Below are 19,224 nucleotides of genomic sequence, written 5' to 3'. Positions count from 1 at the left end.
TCATAGAGTGGCAGATCTGACAATTCATTAGAAATTCAATGAAAAAAGTTACTTGCCAGGATGGGAATAGAGATGAGGGGAATGTATATCCATTTCATGAGAACTATTTTTATCTAGCATCCCTTAATGATGTTGAATACAATTTTTAGAATTTTCACAACTAAATTATGAATCTAGAGCTATATGGGACCTTTAAAGATAATTTAATCTACCCCCCATATTTTACAAGTGAGGATATTGAAGCCCATTGAGGCAAAGGGACCTATGTATGGTCGCATAGATGGCCTTAGGGGTGGGATTCTAATTCAAGTCCTCTGACTTTAAAGCCAGCACTAGTGTCCCACATTGCCTCTCTCATGATCCCTATTTTGGGCTCTAATGAAGTAGTAACCTTTTTGGCAAGTTGGTTTTTGGTCCTGTAGATTTCCCTACATCTTGTGATTTATTAGTTTTATCCCTACTAAGGATTTTTTTTTCTTTTTTAGCACTGGATGTTGTCTCTGGAAGGCTCTGAGATTGGACAGACTAATGTGGATTAATGATAAGGCACTGTGGATAGAGTGCCAGTCTTGTAGCAAAAAAACTGGGTTCAAAACCTGATACAACCAACCTGACAAAATCTGACCTGGACAAGACAAAACCTTTCTCTAAAACCATAAACCTGTAAATTGAAGAGCAATTTGGTTAGTTCCATCATCAGGAAAAAAAACAAAAACAAATCCCAAACCCCAACAAAACCTTATTTTTCTTAGAAAAGGCTATCTGTGTTATACATGTATGATTGGTATCAGATTGCTTGCTATTTTGTGGAGGGGATAGGTAAGGGAGGGAGGGGAAAAACAATTTGGAACTCAAAATGTTACAAAAATGAATATTAAAAGCTATCTTTACATGTAATTGGAAGAATAAAATACTATGTGTGGGGGGGGAGGTGTGTGTGTGTGAAGAAAAGGCTATCTCTGGTAATTACTAATTTACTGGTCAAGGTTTCCTGCTCTAGCCTTTCCTAGCCCACTCTCAACTGTACTTCTAAAGAGCCCGTGGAGCTATCCATCACATTTTCAACCTTGACTCCTGCAGTTAACGTCTCCAAATAATCTAGGTTTATTTATTATTCATAACTCATCTGGCTTTCCTGGTTTAGTCCTAGGCTGGGGATGTGCTAGGAAATGGGGATCTCTTTTCAACCTTAGACATTCCTTTCCACACAAATCCTTCTTCTCCATCTCCACTTTCATCCAAAATCAGAACACCAAAACATCAGTGAAATATTTCATATTTCAGTTGAGATGTTCTTCACCTTTCTACTCTACTTCAGGGGTAGAGAAAGCAGCATCATTCATCTTCCATTTTGATCTTAGCTAGTAGTCCCTCTTTTAACCAAAAGGGACTCCACCCTCTGTCCTTCCTGTCTTACATTTGTAATTTTCAACAACAAAAAGTGAGTTGTTGAAACAAAGCAAAATAAAAATCTCACTTCTGTTTTTTTTTTTTTTTTTTTTTTCTTCTAAAAGCTTCATCCAGGCAGGGATAGATAAAAGAATGAGCAAGGAATTTTTACTGTTTCAGGCATTTTAGGCTTCTCCAAGAGCAACCCATCAGTAGAGTCTAAGTCTTTTGAGAATTCTTTTGTCTTTTGTAGGATCAAATGCATTTATGGAATCATAGGTTATTAGTCCCAGAAGAGAAGGCAAACATCATGTGGTTCAAGCTCCTCATTTTATGGATGAAGAAACCAAATCTTAGGGAATGAAGTCCAAAGCCACACAGCTTGTTAGAGACAGAGCCAGGCTTTATTTTTTGCAGTCTTGGATTTTTTTCTACTATTCTCTAGTTGTTCTGTTTCTGACCATGTAAGATACTCTCAAACTGGACCAAAGTATAAAGTTTATTAGGAAAACAAAGTTGGGATAGACAAATTAGAAATAGAGGACAGAGTGATAGACAAAACAGAAAACAAAGTGAGGAAAAAGGAGCACAGAGGTGAGCCTCTCTACTCTCTTTGACCCTTGCCATGTACCAATTCAAATAGAGTCCATATTCTGGTACTCTATCCCTCACTATTTCTTTAAAAAAATAAAATTTTTAATAGTTTTATATATATTATATATATATACACATATATTTATACATATCTATAGCTATATTTTGTTTTACATTGTCTAAATGTGACTCACTGACAGCAGCATAATAAAATCTTTGCCTCTTGGTTTGGAGATGGTCTAAGCCTACAAATTCTTTTGAGACAACTCATCTAAGACACTGACCCAAGACCCCAATATAATTTTGGGGTCCAACTCCGTCCCCAACAAATGCATCTAGAAGAGACATTCTTATAAAAAATTCCTTGCATCAAACATCTCTGATAAAAGTCTGATATTCAAGATGTATAGGTAATTAACAGACACATATAAGATCAAAATCATTCCTTAATAGACAAGTAGTAAAAAATATAGTTTAAAAATAAAAAAGGAATGAAATCTATCAATAATATATGAAAGAATTTTCCAAATCAGAGGTGTCAGACTCCCACCCCATAAGTTGTTGCCTTCAAAACTCTCAAGTACTGCTTGAACCATATTAAAATGTTATTGGGACATGTTTAACAACATAAATAAAATATAATACAATAACAGAGAAAATGTTAATTTGAGATTTTCTCAGGCATGATATTGCCAGCAGCGATCCATTTTTACCACTCCTCTAAACCACAAACAAAAAAAAAAGCAAATTAAAACAAGCTTGATATTTTACCTTACACCAGCAAATTGGTAAAAATGATAAAAAAAACCCCAAACCCCAGAAATAGTCAATATTGGAGAAATTATGGAAAGATGGGCATACTTATTAATTGTTGGTAGATATTATTTGGAATCATGAAAGAAAAATTATTTAAATATTCTTATCTTTTGATCTATCAAAATTCATACCCTTTAACCAAGGAGGCTGAAGACAAAAGGAAAGGTCCCATATATATATATACTAAACTATTCATCCTTGCAAAAAAAACTATGCATTCTTTTGGCAAAGAGAAAAATTAAGCAAAAAGCAGCTCCCCATGGATTGGGTAATATGGAAATAAATGTAGTATAGGAATGCAATGATATATGTCCTTGCACTGTAAGAAGCAATGAATATGGAAAAATTTATAGGAACATGTAAGACTTGCATGAATTGATGCAACTAAGAAGATAGAATCAAGAGAACCATATACCCTGTGACTATGGTAAGCTAAATAACAAAGTTAAAAGGTATCTCAACTCAATTAAATGCAAAGACCAATTTTACTTTGTTTAGAGAGAACAGATAATAAAATTTATCTCATACCTCAGTGTGGGGATAGAGTGGCGGAATAAGGGAAATTGAGGCTATGGGTGTAAAATGTTGCCTATAATGTCAAATGGGGTAATTTTTTCTTTTGTTAAAGGAAAGGTTTGGTGAGAGGTAGGAAGAAATTGTCCTAAAAAATGTTTTCCTAAAAGTTGTCTCCTTAACTATTCTAAGGAAAAGTATATATTATTAATTACTTATTCTGAATCTGAATTTAAGTTAATGAATTAACTCTCCCACTCTTTATTTTCATTTAAAAATCTTATCTCTCTTTTATAGGATTTTTATAGGATCATAAAACTTAGCACTAGCAGGTACCATCTTAGATGAGGAAACTGAAGCCCAAGGAGGTAAAAATGTTCAAAGACCACATAAGTGGTAAATAGCTGTGCTATCATTCAAACTTAGATTCTGTCCCTCCAGGTTCAGTGCTCATTTTGCACTGATGTTGGGGCTAGAAGAGACTGCAGAATTCAGCTTGTCTAATTTCCTTTTTTTTTTTTATAGCCAAGAGAACAAGGGCTCACTTACTCCAATTCAGTGTCCTCACTCCCAGCTCTTTGCATTCCTTAATTCACAATTCAGAGCAAATCAAGACATTAAATGGTACCAGAAGTCATACTTCAACTCATGGTTTAGGAAGATCTCAGACCCAAAAGTACCTGGGAAAAGGACTGATAGGACTCTGTGTACCACACACCTGCCAGTCACTTACGGCAGTAAGAGGAAAAATAGAGGCAAATTATAAGGAAGAAAGTACAAGCCAAAAAACAAAACAAGACAAAACAAAAATCTGTGGCTTTTAAATAGATTTCCTGAAAAGAGTGTTTTGAAGAGTCTCAAAAAGTATATGAGCCTAACAGACTTGTCAAAAAGGAATAATTAGTGAAGTGCATTTGATTGAATCTGTGGAATTAAAATGCAAATTGAAGTTTGACATCTTTCTACCTAAAGGTGGAAATTTCAGAGTGCCCTGGATTGTCTGGCTTAACTTGCTCAGAATAAAATGTTATTTCAAAAATGGGTTTTCAAAAGGCAGTAAAACATGACCTCATTGTCATTGCTCCAGATACAAGTCCATGTGACTGCAATATTAAAGAAGAAGATGGCAAGTAGGATTTTAGTATTGGTGCTGGCTTCTATGTGAATGCTACTGAAAAACCTTGAAAAACCAACTGCAGAATGCATTCATGTAAATAGATGAGCTGTTCTTCCAGATAATAAAACACTGATTTTCTAGCTTCGTCAAGAAAGAATGCTTGTTTTTTTGGCCATTAAAATGTAAAAAAAGTTACATTTTGTGTTAGTATTCTTTTCAATATGTTGTCCTTGGTGGGGAAAGGAGGGAGGAAGGTCTTTACCACAATTGGTAACTAGTCAAAAGTATGAACAGCAGATTTTTAAAGGAAAAAATCCAAGTCTTAATAGCTAAATGAAAAATTACTATTAGAGAAATTCAAACTATGGCAACTCTGAGTTTCCACCTTATTCTTATTTGATTGGCAAAGTTGACAAAAGGAAAATGACAGACTTTTGGAGGATCTTTGAGAAAACAACATTAAAATGCACAACTGGTGAAGTTGTGAATTTGGAACCATCCTCAAAAAGTTAACTAAATTGTTTATACCCTTTGAGTCAAAGATACCATTCAGTCTATACATCAAAAAGATCAAAGAAAGAAGGAAAGAACCTGTATATACCAAAATATTTATAACAGTTCTTTTTATAGTGGCAGACAAGTAGAAACTAGGGGATTCTTGTGAACTGAAAAAAGGCTGAACAAATTATAGCATATGATTATAATGGAATGCTATTGAACTATAAGAAATACTCAGAGAGACAATTTCACCAACACCTGGGAAAGCTTGTAAGAATTGATGCAAAGCAAAGTAAGCAGAACTAAAAAAACAGTTTATGCACATGACAAAATCAAACAGCTATGAAAGAATTAAGAACTCATATCAATGAAATGATCAACTATATTTCTAGAGTATACTTATGAAGAACATTACTTATGTCCTGTCAAAGAGATAATGGACTCAAGATACAAATTAAGACTTATCTTTTCAGACATGACTAACATGGAAATTTGTTTTGCTTGATGATCTATATTTGTTGCAAGGTTTCCCTGCCCCTAACCCCTGTCTGCCAATCCACCCAAGGTAGGAGGAGGTGGGAGGGAGAAAAAATGACTGCTTGTTATTGAAGAAAATAATTTTTTATACAAGGCCTCAATAGATATTTAAGACAAGACCAAAGTATTTAGGAGGCTCATGCTGCATTCTTCTTGTAAAGATCTTTTAAAATTCTTAGTTGGATTTAATAGCTGATCAAGGCAAAGATGGCCAATTAGTTCCTTATAGCAACACAGTTAACTTCTTGATAACTTTATAGCTGCCTGAGCAGAACAAAAAAATTCAGATTGGATTCAGATCACAAAACTGTCTATTACTTCACTGCAACTTTTGTTAATGATCATATCAGACATCATCCCAAATACCTGAATGCCTAAAAAGTTCATTTGTGAGAAATCTCATACTGATAATAGTTAACATGTAAACAAAATATTTTTGAAGAGAGAGGATTATGTATTAAAAATTATCGTCTGTGAAAAATTCTTTTCAGTTTTGTCCAGAAGGCCCTTAACCTTCTGAATGTATCAATGAATAAATAAATACATAAATTTGTTTTTCAAGAGACAGTGACCCATGAGGAGAGTTATTTTATATGAGGTGATTTTCTTTCTGAGTTAAATTGTTCTGAACATCAAAACTTCATTGTTTTCACAACAACCTCCAGTATTCCCACAGGGTTCTCTTCCCACAAACCCTTCACGACCTACCAGTGTTCAGCCTTGTGGATGTCAGTTGTTCAGGGTGCAATGGGCGCTTCATGGCAGAGGGACAAAGATCAGTCATACACACCTGATATGGTTGCTGTTGAGGAGTATGGGCTTCACGGCACCTGATTCTTGAAAACGTTTCAAATTTTTCCCCACCTTTGTCCTTGTTCTGTTCACCAGAAACACCACCACTTCACCTTACGGAAGTGTTAAACCACAGCTCGTTTCCTCATATCAGTGAGCCTGTGCCAGGGCAGCCAATCCCCTGTCTCCCCACTGGCTTCTGTTCTCTACTCATCAGCATCTGGAGATCTCAGCTCATGGCCTTTTGGAGATACCACCAAAGAAAACAGCTTAGCTCAGTCTTTCTTTCTTCAGCTTCATATTCTCTGTCCTTTCCACTCTCACAAGTGGGTTCCGCTTCAGGAGTACTGAGGAACTTTCCAGATGAGCCCCGCTTGCAAGGGTCCTCATTAAGAAAAACTAATTAGATTTTGGCTTCCTCTGATAGCTAGTTCATGGGAAGGTATTTTGTATATATGAGGGGACTCACCTCACCCAGTAAAAGATGATAAAACAAACAGCTTGGAGTTTGAGGATAGGTCAGACTCTTAAAATTATTGTTTCTTTCCAAGCCATGGAAACCTCTTGATAGATTACTCATTTTCAGTTAAGCTGAGACCTCTGAGGTAAAAGGCAGTTGAGTGGGAGAGCAAGCACTCTCAGAAGCCTAATAGACGAATCTGAGAATGTTCTACTGAAAAACAGGAAGTTGGAGGAGGGGTGTTATGGGGACTCAGACAGAGGAACCACTGCTCCCTCTTTTTGAGTCTGGAGTGAAAGCTTTTTCTTTTCTTCCTTTTTCCGGATAATATTGATAGCTTGTCCAGGGTCACAAGATTTCTGCTCACCCTTCTTGAGTCTGGAATGAGAGCTTTTTCTTCTCTTCCTTACTGGATAATATTGAGGGTCACAAATCTTATGAATGACTAAAGCTGGGTATGAATTCTCGTCTTCCTGACTTCAGGGCCAGCACTCCATCTGCTTTGCCACCTACCTGCATCTAGACTGACTCCTACTCATTCTTTAAAACTCAGCTTATCACTTCCTATAGGAAGCCTTCCCAAATCTTGATAATGGTGACATTTTTCTTCTTGGATTTCACACATCCCTTTGTTTATCACTATCTTCTTAATAAATGTTTTTATACTTTTCAATACATATACAGCATTATCCAGGTCTTTTTTTTTTTTTTTTTTTTTTTTTAGGCATTTATCTCTCTTCTCTCTTGTAATTAACCTCAGTGATGAAACTACATCTTGTTCAATCTTTACATCTCCTCCAGTATCTAGTATATAGCCACAAGGATGCTGCCTAAAGGAGTTGAATTGAATTTGTCTATCCCAGCTCAATCCAGGAATTTAGGAATCTAATGTGTATATTATTTTACAAATGTTATCTCATTCAGTAAAGATCCTCAGGGGGTGATAGGACTGCTCTAGCTTTAGCTTTACACTTTGAGGAAAAAAAAAATGGTTTCATTTCAACCCAACTAAATAAAGATGACTTCGCAGTGTAGTTTATGGTCAAGGGGACACAGAATGAGGGGGTGGCCTAAGTAGAAAGCCTGGGACCCTTCCCCTAGGCTTGGTGCAATTGTACCCTTTTTACAACAAATTTAACTATTCAGATGTCTCATCAGCATGCAGAGTCAACTCTTTTGAGGTGAAATATTGTGGAGTCAGAGGACTTAGTTGATTATAACTTGCTTCTGATGCTAGCTATGCTATTTTAGCTAAATCACTTAACCTTGCCTTTGTCACTAACTTCTGGGATGGCTTTGTTGGGTAGGCACAACTTTTGGCTACAAGTGTGGTGGTTGTTGTTTGTCCTTCATTCTGGAACTATGACATCAGGGAGGTGATGCCATGAAATGCAAGTGAATTGGATCTCATCAAGGGCGGCTGTGTAAGGTCACTACCTCACTTTCCCCTCCAGAACCATCTGGGTCCAGGAGCCAGATATAGATCAGAATGCCTGGAGATGGCCCTGGATGCAATGGGAGACCTTTGACTAAGGTAAAAATCTTAGCTTAAAAAGTCTCAGTTTGACTGAGGCTATACTCAGTCAGTGATTAAGGCTAGGTGGCATTTGAAGCAAAGAATGGCCTCTTACACCTAATAGAAAAAAAATCAGAATAAATGACCTCTGTAAAATGAAAGCGATGGACTAGGATTGTAAATTGTCCCTTCAGTGTCAGATAATCTATGCTCTTCTAAATATTTGAGTAGGAGGGCAAGGGATGGAACTAATCTATGGTAATTTTGACTTTGTCTGAGCTGGAAATCAGACTCATTGTTCCATATGGGGATACTTGAAATGTAATTGCATTCAATGTTTAGAAAACTTAATTCATTTATTTTGCTAAAAGAAAAAAAAGAGGAGATTCTTTTTTTTTTCTTTATTTTTGAGATTCTTGCTCTTAGTAGATCCTCAAATTTCTTTTTCCATGACAATATTACCTTGAGTTGGGACTCAAGAGGAGGATTCTGTTCCCCTTAATTGTGGGGGATGGTGTTGCTTTACCATCTGAAAAGCTATTTAGCATCTCTGGACCTTAGCTATGACTTGGGAGATGCTGTGATAGGACCATCCAGCATGGCATGCCCTCACCAGAGAAGATGCTGTACTTTATGAACAAAGCAGAATTGACTTAGTCCAAAGAAAATGTGAGATGTGCAAAATTAAAGAAGTTACTCCAAAAGTTCATATGGATTATTGTGTCTGACTTGTGGCAGAGCACTCGGAGCTAGTATTGGTTTGATCAGCCACAGCTGGATAGATACATTGTAACTGGACTCTCATAACATTTTGATCCTTTTCAAGAACAAAGGACAACAATCAACCAGCCAACCAACTAACTAACCAACCAATCAATTCCCTACCCCTATACTTGTCTCTTTCTTTTCTTTTTTTATACATCAGCATTTTATTTTTTCAAATACATGTAAAAATAGTTTTCAACTTTCATTTTTGTAAGATTTTGTTTTCCAAATTTTTTCTCCCCCACTTTACTCCTCTAAGACAGCAAGCAGTCTGATATGGGTTATACATGTACAATACTTTTGAACTTATTTTCATATTTTTCATGTGTACCTGCCTTTTCCAAAAATGGTCTTAAACCTCTTAGCTTGACTTACAATATCCTTTAAGGTCTGTCTTGAGTCTAGTTTATCATTTCAGATATTTCACATTAATCTCTGTCACATGCCTTTTTAGAATCCTTATCTGCTTTCATAGTTCAGATCAGGTGTCACCACAAAACTTTTAGTTCTTTTAATTATTCTTTCCCTCTTCAAGTTTTTTTTTTAGACTTATCTATGTATATATTGGATGACTCAGTAGAATGTAATCCCCTTGTAGGCAGAGACTGTTTCCTACTTTGTCTTTGCATCTATCACAATGCTTCACATATAATAGCTGTCTAATAAATACTTATTGAATCGAATGGGTCATGTACATGCAAAGGACTTGTCCTTACCTTCCAGGACCTGTCAGAAGCTTGAAGCAATGTAGACAAGAGCTCTTGTAGAAGTACCATTTTATGCTTCAGAACCAACTCTCTCTGTAGGGCTTCCTGGAAGTGATATGAAGCAAGGGTAAATTAAACTAAGAGGGAACATAGGTCTGACTGGCAGCTATAGATTGGGTACTGGCTTATTACTTACTTTGAGGTAGTCAGAAAGCTGGATAATTTCCTAAGGAGAAAGAGAAAGATATTAAAAAGAACTTAATACCTATGACTATGTATGTCACCAGGATGGTGGAAGTATATGTATATAATAATTTGTCCATGTATCTAGCACATAGTATTTACTTAATAGATTATTTGTTGATTATGTGTGACCTTAGACAAGTGATGCAGCAGAAAGGTCATTGGATTTGAAATAATTACATAATAAAACCTTTTCCAATCACTCGTTCATTAATTTGGATCCTGACTTTATTTTCTATTTGTATGATTCTGGGAAAGTCACTTAACCTGTATCAGTTCTTCATTTGTAAAATGAAGGGGTTAGATCAAATGATCTTGTAGCTTCTTTTTAACTCTAAAAATCCTATGGGGTTTTGATATCCATCCTGGATTTTACCAAGGTTGTATTTTATCCAACTCCCTCATCAATTCCTCTACTCTGTAAGGAATGTCTCCTATTCCAGCTTGGGTCTCTCTTACCTTATCCAGGACTGCAATTCCGCAACTGAGAAAAGAAAAAGTAATAGGAGATAGCTATTGGATTTGGTCAAAGTTCTGTGCATCAATGAATTAATCCCTTCCATTCTATTCCCATAGTCTATGATTCCCTCCTCTTCTAATACTAAAGGAAAAGAATATTACACACACACACACACACGTATATATGTGTATATATACACACACACACACACACATACATATAGACACAGAACACACATATAAATACATACACACACACACATAATCCCTATCCTCTTCTTTGGGAGCATATAGGGTATAGAAGGAGTCTGATGAGGGGAATAGGAAAGTGAGAAATTTGGGATCAGGAAATAATCATTGAAATACTCACTCAGTTTGCTGGCTGGCATCATTCTTAATTGTCAGTTGTATTCCTAATGATTTTGTCTGTGTACCTGAGGAAAAGAGAAGAGTAGGGGAGAAGACTTGTCGAGGTGAAGCTCTGACTCTGAATCTATCAGAGGAATAGGAGAGAATGGTCTTGGAGAAAAATCAGTTGGGATATAGTAGTATCTGTTTCTAGTAAGTTGGGGTTATTGCTGGATGTCTCTGTGCATGGCCCTATACCAATGGGGGAAAGGACCTCTTCATACCTTGATGAAGTGTAAGTGGCTTTTTGATTAGCACTTTCTCTGGTAAGAGTTTTGAAGTAGAACTGTTATCAGAGGGATCCCTGTAGTTTTCTGGGGGAGGATGGTATTGGACTGAAAGGACTTTGGTGCTGGTCTCAGATTCCTGCAAAGAAATCAGATGATGATAAAGATCAATTTCCAAACTTCAGGAGACTTTCTAATCTGCCATGAAGAACTGAATTAAAAATTTGATCAAAGTGTAGTTCCAAGATTTTAGCAGGCTGAAGTTTCTGTCTCTCTTTTGAAAATTTTATTTATTTAATATTTTCCCCCCAACTTACATTCAAAACAAAAAAATTTTTTTACATTTGTTTTAAATTTTTTTTGAGTTTTAGGTTCTCTCTTTTATTCCCACCCAAAATTAAGAAACCACATATGAATTATGCAAAACATTTCCATAAAAGTCAAGTTGTGATAGAAAACATAGATCTCCCATCTTTAATGAAAATTAAAAACCCTCAAGAAAAATTAAGTTAAAGAAAGAGAGAGACAGAGACAGAGAAAATGCTTCAATCTGCAGTTAAACACAATCAATTCCTTCTCTGGGTATGGATAGGATTTTTCATCATAAGTCCTTCAGAGTAGTCATGGAGAATACAGGCTGAAGTTTCAATAAGACTTAACAATGTGCTAGGACAAAAAGAAAAGAAGCTAACAAAATCTTAAATTGCAATTAACAATGGAGGTATAGCATTCAAAATTAGGTCTTATATATTATATTCTGGCCAGACCAAATTGGAAGAATATGTCCAATTCTATGTTCCACATTTTAGGAGGAACATTGACAAGTCTTTTATTCAGGGAAGGGTGACAAGATGGCAAGGAGCTTCCAAACCATGTTATGTAAGCATCAGTGAAAAGAACTGGAGATATTTAATCTAATGAAAACTAAATGCAGGTGGCAGTGGAGGAAGGGGGAGAGGCCCAATAGGATAGTTCTTTTCAAATATTGGAAGTGCTATCTTTTGGACAAACTCAAGAGGACAGAACTAGAATCAATAGATGGGAGTTATCTTCTTCCAGAGGCTTACCATTTTGGTACTGGAATTAATATGGACACCTGATTGGTTTCTCTACTTCAGTTCAAACTTTTGAACTCAGTGATGCAGCCGCCTCAGCCTCCCTGATAGCAGAGCTTACAAGTGTGTACCAACATGCCTGTCCAACCCTGTTTATTTAAAAATTTCCCAAAGGTCTTCCTTGGGAAGGACAATATAGAATGAAATATTATATTATTTCTAATAATCTGGTGAAAATATTTTCATTTTTTTTTCTTGTTTGTTAGATGACCTCATGGTTTCCTAAGGCTATCATTCTGAACCATATCCAAGGTTCTTTCAATGACAGTCTATTTTATTAATTACAAATGAATCAATCAAGAAGGACTGCTATAGGGGCAGCTAGGTGGGTCAGTGGATAGAGCACCAGCCCTGAAGTCAGGAGGACCTGAGTTCAAATCTGCCCTCAGACACTTAATACTTCCTAGCTATGTGACCCTGGGCAAGTAAGTCACTTAACCCCAACTGCCTCAGCACACACACACACACAAAAGTACTGATAAAGAAAAAAATTGTAACCTGGATTCAATGCTTTTCTAGCCATAGTGGAGATGCCTGAGAAAATAGAAAACATTTTTAGTGCCTTCTCTAACCTCATAAAATTTCCAGTCTATTTGGGAAGGCAAGATTAACACAAATGAAACAAGGAGAGAATGATACAAGGACTAACCTGTAGTATCAATTCTAAATACTAGAGAGAAGAACTTGAACTAGGTCTTTAATGGTAGATAGGATTGGAATATGTAGAGAAAAGAGGGGCTGAAATAAGAAGTCCACAGGTTTGGATGGGGCGATGAACATTCTATGTTTAGGGGATATCAAGCAGGCTAACTTGACTGATATGAGGGTTTGTATGGTGGAGTAATGTAGATGTAAAAGGACGGACTATCTACTGTAGGAATAGTTTTATTGTGTTTGAACATCAATGTGATACAGTAGAAGGAGGACTAACTTTAGAGTCAGAGGACCAGTGTTCATATCTCATCTCTGACACTACATTGTGACTGTACAGGCCACTTAATATCCCTGAACTGCTTTTCTCATTTATGAAATGAATGAGTTGGACTAGTTGACTTCTGAGTTGTCTTCCAACTCTAGATCTATTATTAGCCACCTCCCCCTTGCTTTTCCTAATTCTCTTAGCTAGAAGTGATGGCTTCTTCCATGGAATGCTTATTTCTCCTTTGCTTTCCCACCTTTCTTATTTACTTGTTGTGTTCTCACTTATATTATAGTTACTATAGCGCTCATCCCTCTAGTAGGTTGTTGGTTCCTTATAGGGCAGACACAACCTCATTTTTCATCTTTGCATCCTATTATAATGCACTAATATGTAGCACATGTTGAAATGAATAGGAAAGTGGAAGGAAAAAAAATCTTATGTTCAGAATGATAATCCTAAGGACCCACAAGTTCCTCAGTCTAAACAATAATAGCAACTACAACAAAACTCTTCCACCTGTATTATTGATATGATCTTTCACTCTATGTTATCCTCCCCAAGAAAAATATGTATTTGATATATTTTAGGAAGGTCTTCAAGACATTTTGAAATAAAAAAAGAATGGCCAGCCATGCCAATGTACACATCCTGAAATAAGCCCTGCTATCTAAGGCTCCTACATGGCTTGAAATTGGGAATTCTGAAGTGCAGTAGATGTAAAGCCAATTAATGTCTGTATTGAGTCAAACACCAAAACAGAAAGCCCCCAGAAGAAGAACGTTGATTGAGGACGCTGATAAGATTAGTCATGTTAAAATGCAGCTTTACAATAATGCTGAAGGAAAAGGGATTGATTTAAAAATCTCTTTTAAGGGAATTTATTCTCTTTTCTTTCTCCCCTAGCCCCAGACTAGTGCAAGTACTGTGGAGAACATCCCTCAGTAGTGGCTACCTGTTGTTCAAATGATGACTCCCCGACACTGCACAGGTTAGATACTTTGAGGTCATCTTCCTGGTCTTCCTTTCTTAAGAATTCCTGAGTCTTGGAGAATGAGCTTTTCACTTTCCCTTCTTCTACTTCCAAGTTCCTTCTCTTAAAAAATTGCTGTTGACGAGGGCTCTGGGTTTGCTCACTGTGGAGTCTTCTGGTCCTCCTCATCTGGCGGCATGCAGTCACGTTGGGGCGGCAGCGAAGGCTCTCTCGGGTCTCCTGTCGACGTTCACATTTGGCCTCATAGGTCTCAGCACCCCGGCCCAGTCTAGATGATGGTTTGGAGACTGGGTAGATCATGATGCTTTAGTGTGCTGTCCGGCTGGGCTCTTGACTTCTAGGACAGCTCTTTTATCCTAGGACCAGAAAAGAAGCAGAAAGAGGAACAAAGATTTTATATGAATGGAGCAGAAAAATCAACCTAACTCAATCCCCCAAACCCTTTTCTTGTAAGGAAGAGGGACAAACATGGAGAGAGTGGAGTTCTGTTCAGGAGCCTAACCTCTTGAGTCCATTGACATTTTCTTTCTCTGAGGCAAGCTCCTATTCTCTCTTACCTTTAGTCTGTAATTGCAAAATGGGAAGTCTTATCTTCCCTTTTGCATTCTTTTTAGTCAAGAATGCCATGAACATGGATTAAATAAAAATTCTCATGAGTTTTCATGTTTTGGGGGATATGAGTCTTTAGGTGAGGCCAAACTTCATTTTTAAAAATAAGTTTTTATTCATATTATTAGTTTTATATCTCTTAGATTTCTTAACATGTCTCTGCTCCCCAAAGTCATTTCTCATAACAAATAAAAAAGAGGGATAGAAATTCTGCAAAAAACCCCCAAAAAACCTAACTTTAAAAAAGTGCCATTATATGCAATGTTCCAAATTCAGAGTTCCTCACTTCTGCCATGAAGGAGAAGAAAGACGAGAAGAAACTCTTATTAAACACCTACTATATGCCAGTCACTGTACTAAGCAGTTTACATTTGATTCTCACAACAACTCAGGAAACAACCCAGATAATGTTTTATATTTTACAGTCGAAGAGAAGAAGGCAAACAGAAATGCTCAATTAATAATTGTCCTAAGTCACATTTAAACTCAGGTCTTCCTGATTGCAGACCCAGTATTTTATCCATTAGGTCCAGATGCATTTAACTGTAGTCGTCAAGTTTCATTTTTCAAAACCTTCATAAGATTTACTTGAAGTTTTTCTTTTTTATTCTCTGGACTATATAGCATTCTGACTTGAAAAGGGAGTTAATACTTCACCCATCTCTAGAATAAAAGTGTCATTAGAGACTGTCAAGGACCATGCTTAAGGCAAGTAAGCCTTGTCTGAGCCAAAGTTCTAGAAGGAAATCCCACTGCAGTCCCTCCATGGTTGAATCTAAATCAGTGTTCCTCTTATGTCCCAAACTCCAGTCTCAGTTCTCGAGTCAGGAACTGACTTTTAGCCATATTTCAAGTAATCATTAAGCTTTAACATTACTGCTATGTGCGCAGAAGGGTATAATTCAAGCTTTAGATTTCTGGCTCAATAACATTTTTTTTTTTTAAAGGCAATTTGCTAACTAAGGCTGTGCCTATTTCCTAAATCTGTGTTAGAACTGCCTATAGACTCTCTCTGGATTGTATATCCTTAGCATCACCAAATTTCATCAGATCACATAATTATAGATATGGAACTAACTTTGGATTTTTGCCAGAGGCAATGGTCAAACTTCTGCACCTCTGCATGGTCTCACTTCTGACCTACTGTCTAGCACCCAGAGTGAAGGCTCTTGGTTTTTTTATTTTCTTTTTCTCCCCTCCTATTTCCTTTCCTGCACCCCTACCCCTTGCCCCACCTACCTTCCCTCTACATCCTGCCTGCGGTTATTATACAGCCCTTTCATTTCCCCCTCTGGCAGCTGCTGAAATAGAAATAGATAGACCCCCAATAAATTAAGCCTTCTGTGGATTAGGGGAAATTGTATATTTTGTCCTTTCCCCTCACTGGCTGCCATAGGATGTGGTATTCAGTAGGCTGGGTAGGGAATGGATACTTGTCCAAAGTTTGAGGTGGCCTGTAATCTTAGGTCAGGGTGAAGAATAGGGAATGTTCCTCTTTAGTCTGGGTATAGCTGCTGTCCAGACTAGCACAGACAGGACTGGGACAGGAAGAAGAGGAATGGGAGGTGGGGGACAAGCCACCTGATACCCACTTTGTCTGAGGTGGTATTCTAGACCATCACCTTATTCTGCTTCTGATTGTTATCAATTCTTTTGCCAGTTGACTCCCAGGCTCTGTAATTAGGGTAAATAAGCTGATCAATTGAGAAGATTCCCCTTCCTCCAACTATGGAGATTATAGAGCTATGGTGGGACAGGGGGAGATGACACAATACTGGAACTCACTTGGCTGCATCGAGCCAATTAATTACTCAGTTCTCCACTTCTCAATGGGAATGTTAAGAGAGGCTTAACATGGTAGGATAAGATTCCCCCAAATGGAGAAATTCTTAGATTCCTATAATCTCAGAACTTTTTCTAGCTTAGCCCTGTTTCCATATCATCATTGCTTACATATAAGTAATATCATCATAACTAACATTTATATAGGCTGACTCTGTGCCAGGCAGATGGACAGGTTGTTTCTTCTGATAAAATGTAAACTCTGACTCATTGGGGACAGAGACTTTTTATCTTTTTTGTTTGTTTTCCTAGTGCCTGTCGCAGTGCATGCCATATTAGAGGAGCTTGTGGATTGATTGATTAACATATGCAGCCTCTCAGTTGGATTCTTTTAGACAATAATAAACAGAGTTATCTTTGGCCCTAGAGAGATACTTCTGGCCCTGTAGTGCAAACAATAGGATGACCCAAGTCTTGGGGTTTCCCAAGAACAAGAAGCCTGCTAGTCTAGGAACTGGAGACATAGGCAAGGGAAGACAAAGAAAACTGAAAGTTTATGGTACTCTGTATTCTGACTGGTTCACAGAAGTATCGGACTGAGAAGATACTCACTCTTGGTTAAATGGCTAGTTTGTGGCTCCTAGAAGGAATACCTGATGCTTATCTACTAGTGTGGGCTACAGTGAGCCCAGGAAGGGAAGCTGTGGTATTATTATTTCCCTTCTTCCTAAGAACTGGGTCAAGGGGAGGTCCTCTTGGAGAGTGGAAGTTTTTATCTTTAGGCTGACTAGCATCTGCCCCTCACCTGGGTCACTCCACTGATTTTGCTCTTCCCCTGGGTTGGCACTCCCAATTTCTAAGGGATTTTATGCTAACAAGGCAGTTTGCTGAATCATCCGGGCTTCCTGCATGAGTAAGAGTTAGAGATAGGCAAACATGGAATGAAAAATAGAATGCCCAATTTGGAGTCAGAAAGTTGTTATTATTGTTACTGTTATTGACAGTTATTTTAGTACTGCCCAACTCTTTATGACCCCGTTTGTATTTTTATTTTTTATTTTGGCAAAGATTCTGGAGTTGTTTGCCATTTCCTTCTCCAGCTCATTTTACAGATGAGGCAAATAGATCAATTGACCTGCTCAGGGTTACACAGTTATTAAGTGTCTGAGGACAAATTTGAAATCAGGAAAATGAATCTTCCTGAGGACAAATTTGAACTCAGGAAGATGAATCTTCCTGATTCTTAGCCACTGTGCAATCTAGCTGTCCAAAGTCAGGAAGGTTAGGGTTCAAATATTGTCTTAAACGCTTACAAACTGTATGATCCTAATAACTCAATTAATCTTTCTGGGTTTCAGTACCTTACCTATCAAAATGAAGGGATTGAACTATATGGTCTCTGGGATCACTTTTAGCTCTAAATAGGAATTTCCACGATTCCTCCATCAGGATATATAGAATTCAGGCTAGAAGGAGGCCTCTAGAGAGCACCTACTTTATTTAATGGCTTCAAATAACCTGATCCCTAAACCTTTCTGGAAGGATGACTGTATTTCATTCATTCATTCATTCATTCATTCATTCATCATAACTGAGTGCTAAATTTGTAATCAGAAGACTTAAGTTCTTGTCTCTTCCATTTATTACTTATTACTCATTGGGCAAGTTATTTAATCTCTCTAGGTCTTAACTGCCTTATCTTTAAAATGAGAGGGTTGGACTAGATGCCCTTTAACGTTCTTTTCAGCTTTAAATCTGGGATCCTATGAGATTCTGTAAATATATATTTGTTACCTTTCTTACATATCATTTTAAGGAGAGATGGAAATAACCTTTGCTCCTACTGACTGGAGCTTTTGGAATTTAACTCTTTTTTAAACTCTTCAGGTCACCCAACAGTATTCATTTTAGTGTTTCTTTCTTCTGCCCCAGGCAAATTAAACATGAAAGCTTCCTCTGACCCACCCCAAAGTCAGAGACCAAAATACAGATATGGGCAAAAACACACCAACTTCTTCCCCAGTTACCTTTTGTCCCAGATGCTTTCGGGCCAGCAAGCAGGAGGAAGTATTCTTAGGAGCAGCAGTGTTGGGGCCTTAACATTCCTGTTCTCTAGGGGATCAAGTTTGATTCTGGTCTCAGATGGGGCAAGAGAAATGGTTGAAGTTTGAGATTTTCAATCCGCCGTTTCAATCCTTGCTGACATTTTCCCTCCTCCACCGACCTTTCTTTTTTCACCAGTCCTGTTGAAACAGGAAACAGATGAAGTCACAGCACTTACAAACCCCAGTTCCTCTCTTACTTATATTGGTATGTACTTCAAGGGGGAACCCTTAGCCCTTGAAGCCTTGAGACTGAATTTAGGAGTCTCTCATTTTCAGTTGTTGGGTCTGGGATTGTCCTTTCACTGTCTATCCTCTTCGAGGTGCAGGGAATTTTCATTCTGGGAATGGGAGGGTGATTTTTTAGGTATGGATTAAACCTTGTGTTTCTGAAAAAAGACAGATGACTTAAAATATTTTAATGGAAATCTTTTGTTTTTGAATCGTCATTTTATATACAACCCTTTTTTCCTCCTCATCATAGAGAATAAAAAATAAAGCTAAAAAAGCAGCTGAGCAAAACTAGCACATAACTGAATCTGACAGCATGTGATTGTTCCATTATCCACAGTATCCCTCCCTTTCAAAGAAGTGGGAGAGGCCCCCTTTCTCATTTTCTGGAACCCACACTTGGTCATTATCATTATATAACATTCAGAGTT

At 37.4% G+C, this 19,224-nt stretch overlaps 1 protein-coding gene across 3 annotated transcripts in view; it reads right to left on the bottom strand.

Annotated features, from left to right (window-relative positions):
* Nucleotides 1-18,718, bottom strand: part of TRAF3IP3 (TRAF3 interacting protein 3) — a 36,135-nt gene extending 17,417 nt beyond the window's left edge. For all 3 annotated transcript variants that reach the window (XM_003767665.4, XM_023501943.2, XM_023501944.2), the window contains exons 1-7: nt 18,488-18,718; nt 14,031-14,425; nt 11,039-11,180; nt 10,777-10,840; nt 10,407-10,431; nt 9,901-9,930; nt 9,714-9,809 (exon numbers count right to left, since the gene is read on the bottom strand). In XM_003767665.4, coding sequence (XP_003767713.1) covers nt 9,714-9,809; nt 9,901-9,930; nt 10,407-10,431; nt 10,777-10,840; nt 11,039-11,180; nt 14,031-14,369 — 696 coding nt within the window. In that variant the 5' untranslated portion in view covers nt 14,370-14,425; nt 18,488-18,718. The remainder of the gene's footprint in view (nt 1-9,713; nt 9,810-9,900; nt 9,931-10,406; nt 10,432-10,776; nt 10,841-11,038; nt 11,181-14,030; nt 14,426-18,487) is intronic.
* Nucleotides 18,719-19,224: the final 506 nt, after the last annotated feature.

Source organism: Sarcophilus harrisii, chromosome 4, assembly GCF_902635505.1.
Source record: "Sarcophilus harrisii chromosome 4, mSarHar1.11, whole genome shotgun sequence".
Classification (NCBI taxonomy): Eukaryota; Metazoa; Chordata; class Mammalia; order Dasyuromorphia; family Dasyuridae; genus Sarcophilus; species Sarcophilus harrisii.
This window is presented reverse-complemented; position numbering and strand designations above follow the sequence as displayed.